The 15,044-nt window shown below is 44.6% G+C and overlaps 1 protein-coding gene across 2 annotated transcripts in view; it reads left to right on the top strand.

Moving 5' to 3' along the window:
- Positions 1-6,932, top strand: part of LOC139580532 (thrombospondin-2-like) — a 33,518-nt gene extending 26,586 nt beyond the window's left edge. The window contains exons 19-24 of one of the 2 annotated variants that reach the window (XM_071409307.1): positions 1,680-1,907; positions 2,383-2,654; positions 2,826-2,923; positions 3,191-3,330; positions 3,601-3,634; positions 4,262-6,932. In XM_071409307.1, the coding sequence (XP_071265408.1) occupies positions 1,680-1,907; positions 2,383-2,654; positions 2,826-2,923; positions 3,191-3,330; positions 3,601-3,634; positions 4,262-4,265 (776 nt within the window). In that variant the 3' untranslated portion in view covers positions 4,266-6,932. The remainder of the gene's footprint in view (positions 1-1,679; positions 1,908-2,382; positions 2,655-2,825; positions 2,924-3,190; positions 3,331-3,600; positions 3,635-4,261) is intronic. The other variant, XM_071409308.1, reaches the window with a different exon arrangement.
- Positions 6,933-15,044: the final 8,112 nt, after the last annotated feature.

Here is a 15,044-nt window from a genome sequence, read left to right as displayed (position 1 = left end):
TAGATACTATCTAACATCACACAGAGGCTTGCTTGTGATACAGAAATCTTCCGTTGAGGCTTCCCTGCACCTGTCCACCCTCCTTTTTACACTCATCTTTATAGATATAGGTCAACATGCCATGTCCCATTGTCCTGTAAACTATAGCTACTACTATAACAGCGGTTGTGTATGATATCGGAATACCGTTTTTCTGCATCTGCCCACCATAAAAAACACATGGGGTGTCTTTTACCTCTTAACCACCTTTTCATTCATATATTTACAGTTCAATATGCCTTGTTCCAGTTCCCTCTCTCTCTCTACAAAATGTGAAGTATGGTGGGCAGTTTAGAAGTATTGTACACACATCCAGGAACTTGCAGGTGTAGGGTACAAAAAGTCAACTGATGAAAGAAATACAGATATCTGTACACTGTTGAATTGTTGAATGCTCCCGCAGTTTTATTGTGCAAGTATGATGGGTCAGACATTAAGGAGTTAACAAAAAGGGGTGTTTCTGGGTTAGGGTTGATGACGTCATTAGCGTGTGACTTTATTGTGCGGAACCCATGAGGGCATCATCCGCCAGCCACCCAGCCGCCAGGCCATGAAGTTTTATTTCCGAAGGGGGCATCTGTGCTAATCCACAGTGCCCAATTTCAATTTCATCATGCAGGGTTACCTGAAGTTTGTGTAACTGGCTTTAACTAGAAGCAGGCTGTGTGGAGACGGGGAGAGGTAGGGAAGACAGAGGGAGAGAGAGAGAGGGAGAGAGAGAGAGGGAGAGAGAGAGAGGGAACTAGAGAGCGAGAGAGAGAGCGATGGAGAAAGAGAGAGGGAGAAAGAGAATGAGATACTTCTCAAATACAAACCCTAGAGCCAGATCCCTTAACCCTCTTAACGCCTCATCAGAAGGTGTTTATTTGATAGAATCAAGTCAGCCCCCTGTGCAATTACAGAAGAGTCGAGGAGAAAGTGGAGAAAACAGGCTTTACAGCTCGCTGGCAACTTCCCTTTGCTCTGTATTATGAGTCTGTTTCTAATAGACTATGGCCTCTGAGATAGTTACATGTTTCAGTAGAAGTTGTCACGGCATGCAGATGGCTGAGACTCCTTATTGGACTTGGCGGACATATTAAAATCTACAGGAATTGCAATTCTTGCGATTCTTTTTATGAAACCTTGGTAGAGTGAGTGAAACGTCTGCCTTCCCTGGGGTAGGAATGTTGCAACATTATTGCTAGTGTGGAGAGACTAGGGAGTTATATAGGCCTACTGTAGTCGCCATGGATATTTTTCACCAATCGTTCCATTAAAAAGGAATAGGAGAGCAACAACCATATATTATGAATTCATGGTGCTCTTTTATTCATTAAAAAAAGGTGACACGTTTCGGCGCAGCAAGTGACACAGTGGTCTAAGGCACTGCATCTCAGTGCTTTAGGCGTCACTACAGACACCCTGGTTCGAATCCAGGCTGTATTCCAACTGGCCGTGATTGGGTGTCCCATAGGGCGGTGTACAATTGGCCCATCGTCTTCCGGCTTTGGCCGGTGTAGGCCGTCATTGTAAATAAGAATTTGTTCTTAACTGGCTTGCCTGGTTAAATAAAAAAAACTAAGAAAATAGTCTTTGTCAAAGTTCTCACAATAGGCCTCTGTATTTTAACCCAGCATCTTCCATTCTTCTATCAACAGGCGACGGTAGAGGCGACGCCTGCAAAGACGACTTTGACAACGACAACATCCCGGACTTCCTTGACGTGTGTCCTGAGAACAATGCCGTCAGCGTCACAAACTTCCGGAAGTTTCAGATGGTTCACCTGGACCCCAAGGGAACCACGCAGATCGACCCCAACTGGGTGGTTAGGCATCAGGGCAAGGAGCTGGTACAGACCGTCAACTCTGACCCTGGCATCGCTGTTGGTGAGTAGGATATAACCTCAATATGTAGTCCCTATACTGCCGTAAAAGAGAGAGAAATATTAGCGATAGATTAGAGGTATTTAATTCACTACAGTTTAGAGATGTGCAGAATGTCAACTCTGACCCTGTCATCGCAGTGGGCGAGTAGAGCAGGACAACCTCACCTCAGATACTTTCATATATTCCCTTGTAGGGTAGCAAAATTCAATAAACTTTCCCTTTTGCCAGATTTTTCAGAAATCCCAGATTCCCTCCCAGCTTATTCCCTCCTGATTCCAGAAATCCGCAATCTGGATTTTAGGAGATTTGCAACCCTATACAGTTGTATGATAATTTAGATCTGATATGTTACCATATGCAAGATGTCCAACTATTTCCATGATCTATAAATATCATGAGGAGCAGAAGTATTATTCAAATGTATGTGTCCCACCAACCATCCTAGGTGTTCACTTTTTCTGTTCCACCATCCTAGGCTTTGATGAGTTCAACGCGGTGGACTTCAGTGGTACGTTCTACGTGAACACGGACCGGGATGACGACTATGCTGGCTTTGTGTTCGGCTACCAGTCGAGCGGCCGCTTCTACGTGGTGATGTGGAAGCAGATCACTCAGACCTACTGGGAAGACAAACCCTCCAAGGCCTTCGGTATCTCTGGTGTCTCTCTCAAGGTGGTCAACTCAACTACGGGCACAGGGGAGAACCTGAGAAACGCCCTGTGGCACACAGGCAACACAAAAAATCAGGTATGCTAAGATCCAATATATAATTTCGTAGAGGCAAAAAAATCATATGGTTTCTCTGGTTTAGCCACACCCTATATTAAGCAATCTTTCAATCAGCCAGTCGAATTTATAAAGTAATCATAAATCATAGATCTTCTATAATGAAAATGTTTCCTCATCTGTTGTCCACAGGTGCGCACTCTGTGGCACGACCCAAAGAACATTGGCTGGAAGGATTACACAGCCTACAGGTGGCACCTCATCCACAGACCCAAGACTGGATTCATCAGGTGAGCAGGTCTAGCCTAATGCCTATGCTTTAGCTCAGTGGGCTAACACAGTCTCGTGGTATGTAGGAGACCCGGGATTGAATCCAGCCAATCACACCCATCGCACTTTCCTCAGTAACAGTCTGAAAATACTTTTTATGATAATATACTATAGGTTAAGCTGTTAACTAGGGTGTTTTGTCCATAGTGTGCTTTGTCCAAATGTACAGCACTCCAGCACTCTACTCAGTTTCAATCATTCATGTATTGTCTTGTTGTGTTTTGTAGGGTTGTGGTCTATGAAGGGAAACAGATCTTGGCAGACTCAGGACCAGTGTACGACAAGACGTTTGCTGGAGGACGGTTAGGCCTGTTTGTCTTCTCCCAGGAACTGGTCTTCTTCTCTGATCTCAAATATGAGTGTAGAGGTGAGTCATGTCGCTAGCAACACCGTTCTAGCCTGGTCCCAGATCTGTTTGTGCTGTCTTGCTAACTCCTATGGTGTCACGCCAATGACCATAGGCGTTGGCAAGATGGCACAAACAGATCTGGGACCAGGCTAGTACAGTCCATGGTTTGTGAAAATAATGGTTGGTTGGTAATTGTGGAAGAGATCTCTCTTTTTTGGGAGACAAAATGCAGATGAAGGGGTAAAAAAAAGTGTTTTTAAAACCTTCAAAATCTTTTCCAATACTCAGATAAGCTGGAGTTTCCAACTGTGTTGTCCATCAGGTAACAATCATAAAGGGGTATCTGTTTTGTGTCGGCTGTATAATTCTTTTTTTTAAAGACAAACAGAAGTCACGCTTTTGTTTCTGCTCGTCACCTTGCCTGGTTCCAATGACCGAGACACTTAGGGCTCTATTCAGTCTGGATCGCTGAAGCGTTGCAGGTTACGCAATAGAAATATGCGCTGATGCGGGAACATTGCCTTTCAATTTAAATCACACTGTAATGCTGAATATCGGCTATATGGATGTAATAGAGCCCTTAGACTATGTTGTGTGCATACTGTATGTGTGTGGTTGTGTGGTTCAGATTGTTCGGTGTGTGTGTGTTCGTCACTGTGTGTGTGTGTGACACTGTGTGAGGGGTCTGGTGTGTGGTCTAAAAGGGTTTCAGGTGCTACTTTGATCTCAAATACGAGAATATTGCTTGTTCACGCTTTACTGTATGATAAACACAATGCTCCACCGGTTGCTGTATTGTTGGCTATATTTCCATACCATATTGTGTATGTATACGGCTGTATAGATTACTCTATATACTGTATGACTCTGGATATGCTGTTATTCCTTAGCTTTTTTGTTATAAATGTGCTTGAATAAATAATCATACATTTTCTCCTATTTTCTCTAGATAACTGAACAGCGTTGGATGTGAAAACTTCAAATGGCTAAAGACACTAAACCTCATAACCTGATCATCAGCCTTTTTCTGATTCGTTCATCATTTCAACCAATGAAATGGAGCTTCAGCTTCGCCCGACCAAAGTATTTTTGCCTCTAACTTTCCATTGAAGAGGCAGCCGAGGCCTTTTCCAGTTTTTCTGAGTGCCTTATGTGAAAAGACATATCCTTGAGAAATGACAACCGATGACAAATGAAAAAGGCCTTGTGGACAAATGAAAAAGGTCTTGGCAATGATAAAAACTAAGTAACCGATGTTGACAACATATTATAGGGATTATTTGTACAACCACTTATGTGCTTTACTCCGATTTCTTCCAAACTTTCTACAGCTTTACATTAACAAAAGTAAATATAAAATTATTGTTACTCGATAAATATTGATATTGTTTGTGCTGGAAAAGAGATCAACTTGAGACTAAGTACAATGTACAATAAAGGCGTCTAGGTTGCTTAGCAACTAAAGGTCTCTGTACTGACCTCAGCAGTTTCAGCCCTGCAGTGAAAAATTGGATCAATTTTAATATTAACTGCCAAATATCCACCAAACTCTTAATCAATACCAAAGCACACTGATGTACGTCGCTAACTTGAACAAAGTTCTTATTTTTTGTATTGTTTCTTATACCACCCGGAATGCAGTTTTGTTAAAAGGGTCTTCAGTTGCTCATTTAAAGTGTTTGTCAAACTCTAAAAAGGTTGACCGTGAGACCGTCTTATAGCATTTTAAAGTACTTTGGGATGAAGATGTTTAATACTAAGTTTGTATTATAATTTCTTCTGTAAATTATTATCACGAGTTTATGTCTTGCTGGTTTGTTTGTTTTGTTTGTTTGCTTTTTTGTTAGAGATTGTAAATAATTTATTTATTTGTTTACACTGACGAAATTTCACAATTGAAGATTGTTGGATATCAACATCAAAATTTATCAAACATCAAGATAAAAATACACTATCACAAACTTTGTGTACTATGCAGTGTTATGCCATGTGTTATACTGAACAAAAAATTTAATAAACACAACATGCAACAATTTTATTGATTTTACTGAGTTACAGTTCATATGAGAAAATCAGTTCATTAAAATAAATTCATTAGACCCTAATCTATGGATTCCACATGACTGGGAATACAGATATGCATCTGTTGGTCAAAGATACCTTAAAAAAATGGGCCTCACAGTGGGCCTCAGGATCTTGTCACAGTATCTTTGTGCATTCAAATTGCCATCGACAAAATGCAATTGTGTTCGTTGTCCGTAGCTTATGCCTGCCTGTAACATAACGCCACCACCATGGGGCACTCTGTTCACAATGTTGGCATCAGCAAACCGCTCGCCCACACAACGCCATACACGTTGTCTGCGGTTGTGAGGCCGGTTCGACATGCTGCCAAATTCTCTAAAATTACGTTGGAGGTGGCTTACGGTAGAGAAATTAACATTCAATTCTCTGGCAACAGCTCTGGTGGACATTTCTGCAGTCAGCATCCCAACTGCACACTCTCTCAAAAACTTGACACATCTTTTTGACACACCTTTTATTGTCCCCAGTCCCCAGCATCTGTGTAATGAACATGCTGTTTAATCAGCTTCTTGATATGCCACACCTGTCAGGTGGATGAATTATCTTGGCATAGGAGAAATGCTCACTAACAGGGATATAAACAAATTTGTGCACACAATTTGAGAGAAATATGCATTTTGTGCATATGAAAAGTTTCTGGGACCTTTTATTTCAGCTCATGAAACATGGGACCAACACTTTACATTTTGCGTTTATATTTTTGTTCAGTGTACTTGATGGATATGTTAGCCAAATGATCAAGATAGGCCCTATAATCACTCAGATAAAATATACAAAACAATGCAGTGGTTTTAAGAGAAGAAGTTGTAGTAGCCATAGTTTGGGTTAGTTGTACCACTCTATTCCAATATCCCTCTAGCATACCCCTTACAATGAAGCAATAGTATGTTGTGCATGCATTCTAAGCTAGTATGGACATTGGAACACAGCCTTAAGTGTTGAGGAAGTGAAGATGATGTAAGAGTGAAACATTGATGTAATGGTAAGAGTGTCATGTATGGGGTTAGATGTAGTAGTAGTACGTGTGAGAGAGCAACAGTGATTATTATGTTAACAGTTCACAGCATCCTTGACCTTGACAACTGATGGTCTGAGGTTTGAGTGTGTATGCCTGGTGTGACAGGGAGCATTTGACTTCATGTAAATGTAATGTGTTGTTCACAGATGGATGAGGAAAGAACGTTCTGCTTTGAATGAGTGAAAAATGTAACCAGATGAAGGCCATTCTAGAATCTATCAAAAATCTAGTAAAAAGGTTTCTTGTAACTTTTGGTTGACTTATATGGATCAAGGATATTTGCAATGTATAGCTTTTTGGTTGTTGTTAGTCTGTATAGCGTTAATTGTTGTCGATTTTTGTTTTTCATAGTTAGTAACTAGCTTTGTTGTATTTTGTGAGGGATTTTGCAATGCATAAATGTCAATTTTTCAGCTTTTCCTTTGTTGTTAGATCTACATTGTCTACAAACCATTTTTTGTTAGTCTATCACTTAAAAGAAATTATCTTGTTTCATAAATAAATTGTTTGTACACCATGTCTTTTTCATTGAGATAATGACAATTATGGAAGAAAATGAAAACGTGTTTATATTTTACCCTAAATCGATTCATTATTTAATGAATATATCAAATAATTTAAGTAGTATTAAGAGAAAATATATATGATATATGAATCTAGCTTCTACAAAGATGAGATTGAAAACTATCATTTCAAAGCTATTATGTAAACCATTTCCCAAACTTGGAACCTGTTAAAAGCTCTAAATGTGGCAGTCACCATTGATAGAAAGGTTTTTGTCCCACGCTGGATGCTAAAGATGGGACATTTTAGCAGGTTAGTTAACTCCTTTCACATTCCATGAAACGACATTGACGCAGGGGGTTGGGGGGTTGGAGTTGTCAACAAAGCAACATGACAGAAATATGATGCCAAGTTTTGAACTACTGCTAGTTTAATTGAGAAGATATATAAAGCGATCTGTGCATTTGAACAACAGCATAAATACGCCTATTTCACTGTTGCATGTCAAAACATGCTGCCACAGTTTTGAACAGATTGGATTATACTATTTAGAATGAGCAGGCAGCTCACGAACGAACGAGTGCACTAGGGAGAATGCAACAAGCATGCAGATGCAATAAGTGAAAACACATTATCTGACTGAAGATAGCTAGCTAACATAATGTCACAAAGCATGATCATTTGGCTCGTGCATATAAGTCAGATATTAGTTTAGAAAGACTTGAAATTGGCATGGGAGTTAACTAGCCAGCAAGCTACCAGCTAGCCATAGCTACAGTGCATTTGGAAACTATTCAGACCCCTTCACTTTTTCCACATTTTGTTATGATACAGCCTTATTCTAAAATTGATTAACATATTTATTTTCCTCATCGATCTATTCACAATACCCCATAAACAGGTTTTTAGACATTTTTACAAATGTATTACAAAAAAACCTGAAATACCTTATTTACATAAGTATTCAGACCCTTTGCTATGAGACTCCAAATTGAGCTCAGGTGCATCCTGTGTCGATTGATCATCCTTGAGATGTTTCTACAACTTGATTGGTGTCTACCTGTGGTAAATTAAATTGATTGGACATGATTTGGAAAGGTACACACCTGTCTATATAAGGTTCGACAGTTGACAGGGCATGTCAAGTCCCCAAGAACACAGTGGCCTTCATCATTCTTAAATGGAAGAAGTTTGGAACCACCAAGACTCTTCCTACAGAGAGGGGTCTTGGTCAGGTGACCAAAAACCTGATGGTCACTCTGACAGAGCTCCAGAGCTCCTCTGTGGAGATCAGAGAACCTTCCAGAAGGACAACCATCTCTGCAGCACTCCACCAATCAGGCTTTTATGGTAGAGTGGGCAGACGGAAGCCACTCCTCAGTAAAGGGCACATGATTCTCTGGTCTGACGAAACCAAGATTGAACTCTTTGGCCTGAATGCAGAGCGTCACATCTGGAGGAAACCAGGCACCGCTCATCACCTGGCCAATACCATCCTTGAAGCATGTTGGTGGCAGCATCATGCTGTGGGGATGTTTTTCAGCGGCAGGGACTGGGAGACTAGTCAAAAGTACAGAGAGATCCTTGATGAAAACCTGCTCCAGAGCACTTAGGACCTCAGCCAAGGGGTCTGAATACATTCCGACTGCACTGTAGATAGCTGCTTATCAAAGGTAGATAACTGGTTAATTTGACCCAAAAAATCTACCTAACTATCTCTCAATGTTTCTTAAAATTACTGTAGCTGGCTAATTCATTTGATTTTTTTTTTGTGATACACGCGGTTTTATGCTGTTTTAGTCCACACAACATGTTGTCCTGTCACCTACAGTAGAACCTGATGAACACCATGGGGGGAAACAATACAATTGGCCAGCCACATTCATGCATTTTTGTCCTATCAGATCCGTGATTCGAAGGTTCTAGCTAGTGTATTCCTCTGCCCTTCGACTCTTGTTGCATGTAGATGTCCAGTTTATCAGGTCCCAGGCTGCCATGACTGTTATGATTATTTATTTACAAGTTAATTAAAATTAGCTCTTTGCTTTCGCGCCATCTGCACCTGATATAGCAGATCTCATCTCACGTGTGGATATAAGCCTACTGGCGTGAGAGACTTTTTGAGAAAGAGATTAGAGCAGACCCAGAAGTTCTGATTTGAGCACCCAAGCACTTACTTTGTGCTGTTATAATTGCTGCTATAAAATCCTGCGATTTCATTGGGGCAGTCCCCCCCATAGCAAATAGCTGGCAAAACAATTCAAGCAATGTTCGCACGGCTTACTGCTTCTTGCAGAGTCACTGAGAGGCAGAGTAGTAAGTAACTGAACAGCTTGTTTTGAACAATATATTTTTGAAACAGGAAAATGTACACACCAATTACAAGTGAGGCGCCGCCCCTAACGCCTTAATGGGCGGGCCGCCACTGCAATAAACAATATCTCTGAGAGAGAAGCTCCTTATCTGACCTTGCTGTGAAAATCCAAACAAAGAAATGTTCGAAGAGGTCTTTGCTCCAAGATCAGACACAAACACACACGCATGCACACAAATCATTGTCAAGTTCAACGCTAATAAAAAACAACGTAACCATTTAAAAGAGAATTATGCAGTCACTAAATTATACATCCATTTGCACTAGCAATTGTGTTCCATGGAATGCACAGCAGCAAATGGGATTCAGATGGTTTTTCTTGTCACGTTGCTGCTCAGGCCTTCGTTACACATCACTAGTATAATAACACAGAATGACTTACTCATGCACTCTGTGGCATAGTAGCAGCATATCCTCAATGAAAAACCCAAAGTGGACCATGAAAAACCCTAACTAACAGCCAAACAGCACGTTCTATTCTACTATATTCTATTCTACAGTATATGGGACCAAAGTGATAGGGTAAATAGTTTGAAAACAGCAGCAGAAAATAGATAAAGTGTTATGTGTGTTGTACATTGCTGTTGTACATGTGTTGCAGAGGGGTGGTAGAAGTCTATGTACAGTCTATTGCTGTTGCATAGTGTGATGGTCTTTGTGAGGTCTTCGTGACAGGAGCATCAGCACCAGGAAAGAATCTGTGGCATGTCGGGGGTGGTAGGAACAGGAAAACACTAAAGGATGGGTGGAGGGGTGGAACAATGGGGGCTTAACTACTGAGGCGTCTGCAGGAGTCTGAGGAGTCTGCAGGACGGTAGGTAGCCTAACGGTTAAGAGTGTTGTGCCAATGACTGAAAGGTCGCTGGTTTGAATCCCTGAGCCGACTAGGTGAAAAGTCTGCTGATGTGCCCTTGAGCAAGGCACTTAACCCTCATTGCTCCTGTAATTTGCTCTGGATAAGAGCACATGTAAAATGGGATGTACCATCTGTCCATGAGGTGTGTCGAGAGAGAAGGGGAAGGAGATAAAGGGAATGGATTGATATAAGGGAGAATAAAGGCCTTCTCTTTGATACACACTGCCACTTTTGATGAGAGGGGTTATATTTCTCCAGCCCCATCCCAGGTTAAAAAGCTATATTTGTGGTTGTGTGGCTGAGTGTCTGAGCCCTTAGGGCTAAGGCCCACTGAATAAGCCCACGTGGCATGCACCACAGCCTGGGTATGGGTCGGCCGCAAGGTCCTGGCACCGGGCCCAGAGAGTTTTCCTGGTGGTTCTTTAGAGAGGTTTGGAGCACCATTTGAAATCACCAAAATATTTATTTATGCATTCTGTTTGAAATGTGTTCTCAAATCTGGCTGTAATTTAGAGTCCTTTGAGCAAATGACTAACCCTAGCTTCATGTCCACATCCATTTTAACCCTAACCTTAGCCTCAACCACAACCACAACCCTAGCTTCATGTCTACAATCATTTTGACCCTAACCTTAGCCTCAACCACAATCACAACCCTAACCCTGGCTTCATGTCTACAATCATTTTGACCCTAACCTTAGCCTCAACCACAACCCTAACCCTAGCTTCATGTCTACAATCATTTTGACCCTAACCTTAGCCTCAACCACAACCCTAACCCTGGCTTCATGTCTACATTCATTTTGACCCTAACCTTAGCCTCAACCACAATCACAACCCTAACCCTAGCTTCATGTCTACAATCATTTTGACCCTAACCTTAGCCTCAACCACAACCCTAACCCTAGCTTCATGTCTACAATCATTTTGACCCTAACCTTAGCCTCAACCACAATCACAACCCTAACCCTAGCTTCATGTCTACAATCATTTTGACCCTAACCTTAGCCTCAACCACAATCACAACCCTAACCCTAGCTTCATGTCTACAATCATTTTGACCCTAACCTTAGCCTCAACCACAATCACAACCCTAACCCTAGCTTCATGTTGTAAGGGCTGTCGCTCTCCTCATCCTCGGACGAGGAGAGGAGAGAAGGATCATCAGACCAAAATGCAGCATTCGGGAAGTAAGCCATCTTTTTATTATTAATGACGATGGCAACACGAAACAAAACACTTTCAAATATACAAAACAAGAAAACGACGTTGACGAAACCTGAACATAAACTTACATAACTAAACGTAAACTCACGGACAGGAAACAGACGACATCAAAATAAACGAACAGCCAAACAGTCCCGTATGGTACATACATTCGACGACACAGGAGACAATCACCCACAAACAAACAGTGAGAACACCCTACCTAAATATGACCCTTAATTAGAGGAGAACGCAAAACACCTGCCTCTAATTAAGAGCCATACCAGGCAACCACAACCAACATAGAAACAGATAACATAGACTGCCCACCCAAAACACATGCCCTGACCTAAACACATACAAAAACAACATAAAACAGGTCAGGACCGTTACAGAACCCCCCCCTCAAGGTGCGAACGCCGGGCGCACCAGCACAAAGTCCAGGGGAGGGTCTGGGTGGGCAGTTGACCACGGTGGTGGCTCCGGCTCTGGACGCTGTCCCCACACCACCATAGTCACTCCCCGCTTCTGTCTTCCCCTCCCAATGACCACCCTAAAACTAACATCCCCTAAATGAACGGCCAGCACCGGGAGAAGGGGCAGCACCGGGACAAGGGGCAGCACCGGGACAAGGGGCAGCACCGGGACAAGGGGCAGCACCGGGACAAGGGGCAGCACCGGGACAAGGGGCAGCACCGGGACAAGGGGCAGCACCGGGACAAGGGGCAGCACCGGGACAAGGGGCAGCACCGGGACAAGGGGCAGCACCGGGACAAGGGGCAGCACCGGGACAAGGGGCAGCACCGGGACAAGGGGCAGCACCGGGACAAGGGGCAGCACCGGGACAAGGGGCAGCACCGGGACAAGGGGCAGCACCGGGACAAGGGGCAGCACCGGGACAAGGGGCAGCACCGGGACAAGGGGCAGCACCGGGACAAGGGGCAGCACCGGGACAAGGGGCAGCACCGGGACAAGGGGCAGGTCCCGGCTGAGGGACTCTGGCAGATCCCGGCTGAGGGACTCTGGCAGATCCCGGCTGAGGGACTCTGGCAGATCCCGGCTGAGGGACTCTGGCAGATCCCGGCTGAGGGACTCTGGCAGGTCCCGGCTGAGGGACTCTGGCAGGTCCCGGCTGAGAGACTCTGGCAGGTCCCGGCTGAGGGACTCTGGCAGGTCCCGGCTGAGGGACTCTGGCAGGTCCCGGCTGAGCGACTCTGGCAGGTCCCGGCTGAGGGACTCTGGCAGGTCCCGGCTGGACGGCTCTGGCAGGTCCCGGCTGGACGGCTCTGGCAGGTCCCGGCTGGACGGCTCTGGCAGGTCCCGGCTGGACGGCTCTGGCAGGTCCCGGCAGGACGGCTCTGGCAGGTCCCGGCAGGACGGCTCTGGCAGGTCATGGCAGGACGGCTCTGGCAGGTCATGGCAGGACGGCTCTGGCAGGTCATGGCAGGACGGCTCTGGCAGGTCATGGCAGGACGGCTCTGGCTGATCATGGCAGGACGGCTCTGGCTGATCATGGCAGGACGGCTCTGGCTGATCATGGCAGGACGGCTCTGGCTGGTCATGGCAGGACGGCTCTGTAGGGAGGAGAAGGAGAGACAGCCTGGTGCGTGGTCTAGGCACTGGCTGCGCTGGAGAGGAGGAAACAGCTGGAGAGAGAACCCGGAGAGACAGCCTGGTACGGGGGGCTGCCACCGGAGGACTGGTACATGGAGGTGGCACCGGGTATACCGGACCGTGAAGGAGGACACGTGCTCTTGAGCACCGAGCCTCCCCAACCTTACCAGGTTGAATGGTCCCCGTAGCCCTGCCAGTGCGGCGAGGTGGAATAGCCCGCACTGGGCTATGCAGGCGAACCGGGGACACCACCTGCAAGGCTGGTGCCATGTACGCCGGCCCGAGGAGACGTACTGGAGACCAGATACGTTGGGCCGGCTTCATGGCACTCGGCTCGATGCCCAACTTAGCCCTCCCAGTGCGGCAAGGTGGAATAGCCCGCACTGGGCTAAGCACGCGTACTGGGGACACCGTGCGCTTTACCGCATAACACGGTGTCTTACCAGTACGACGCCTTCTACCTCCACGGTAAGCACGGGGAGTTGGCTCGGGTATCCTACCCGGCTTTGCCACACTCCTCGTGTGCCCCCCCCCCCAAGAAATTTTTGGGTCTGACTCACGGGCTCCCAACCGCGTCGCCGCGCTGCCTCCTCATACCAGCGCCTCTCAGCCTTCGCTGCTTCCAACTCCTCCTTGGGACGGCGATATTCCCCTGGCTGAGCCCAAGGTCCTCTACCGTCCAGGATCTCCTCCCAAGTCCAGGAGTCCTTATTGCTCTGTTGAGCACTCCCTTGCCGCTTGGTCCTAGCGTGGTGGGTGATTCTGTAAGGGCTGTCGCTCTCCTCATCCTCGGACGAGGAGAGGAGAGAAGGATCATCAGACCAAAATGCAGCATTCGGGAAGTAAGCCATCTTTTTATTATTAATGACGATGGCAACACGAAACAAAACACTTTCAAATATACAAAACAAGAAAACGACGTTGACGAAACCTGAACATAAACTTACATAACTAAACGTAAACTCACAGACAGGAAACAGACGACATCAAAATAAACGAACAGCCAAACAGTCCCGTATGGTACATACATTCGACGACACAGGAGACAATCACCCACAAACAAACAGTGAGAACACCCTACCTAAATATGACTCTTAATTAGAGGAGAACGCAAAACACCTGCCTCTAATTAAGAGCCATACCAGGCAACCACAACCAACATAGAAACAGATAACATAGACTGCCCACCCAAAACACATGCCCTGACCTAAACACATACAAAAACAACATAAAACAGGTCAGGACCGTTACACATGTCTACAATCATTTTGACCCTAACCTTAGCCTCAACCACAATCACAACCCTAACCCTAGCTTCATGTCTACAATCATTTTGACCCTAACCTTAGCCTCAACCACAATCACAACCCTAACCCTAGCTTCATGTCTACAATCATTTTGACCCTAACCTTAGCCTCAACCACAACCCTAACCCTGGCTTCAAGTCTACATTCATTTTGACCCTAACCTTAGCCTCAACCACAATCACAACCCTAACCCTAGCTTCATGTCTACAATCATTTTGACCCTAACCTTAGCCTCAACCACAACCCTAACCCTGGCTCAAGTCTACATTCATTTTGACCCTAACCTTAGCCTCAACCACAACCCTAACTCTGGCTTCATGTCTACATTCATTTTGACCCTAACCTTAGCCTCAACCACAACCCTAACCCTGGCTTCATGTCTACATTCATTTTGACCCTAACCTTAGCCTCAACCACAACCCTGAGCCGGTTTCCAGACATGTCAGTGTGTGTACAGGGTTGGGGAGTAACTGATTACTGCAATCAGTTACATTACCGTAGAAAAATATTGTAATCAGATTGCAGATACTTCTGAAAAACTAGATGATTACTTATAAATTCAGAAAGGATGCTTGCGAAAAATGTCTTAATGACATTCAATTCAGCATTGAAAAAAGGCACAAGTTTAAGTTTGTTCCACCTGAGCGAGTCTTTGATGGATCCTTTTTGTCTTCTTCTAATGCGTCTTCAGAAGAAAGTTAACCAAATGTTAATGAAAGTAATCTGATTACGTTACTGAGTTTGGGTAATCCAAAAATCACATTATTGA

The sequence above is a fragment of the Salvelinus alpinus genome, chromosome 7 (genome assembly GCF_045679555.1).
Source record: "Salvelinus alpinus chromosome 7, SLU_Salpinus.1, whole genome shotgun sequence".
Lineage (NCBI taxonomy): Eukaryota > Metazoa > Chordata > Actinopteri > Salmoniformes > Salmonidae > Salvelinus > Salvelinus alpinus.
This window is presented reverse-complemented; position numbering and strand designations above follow the sequence as displayed.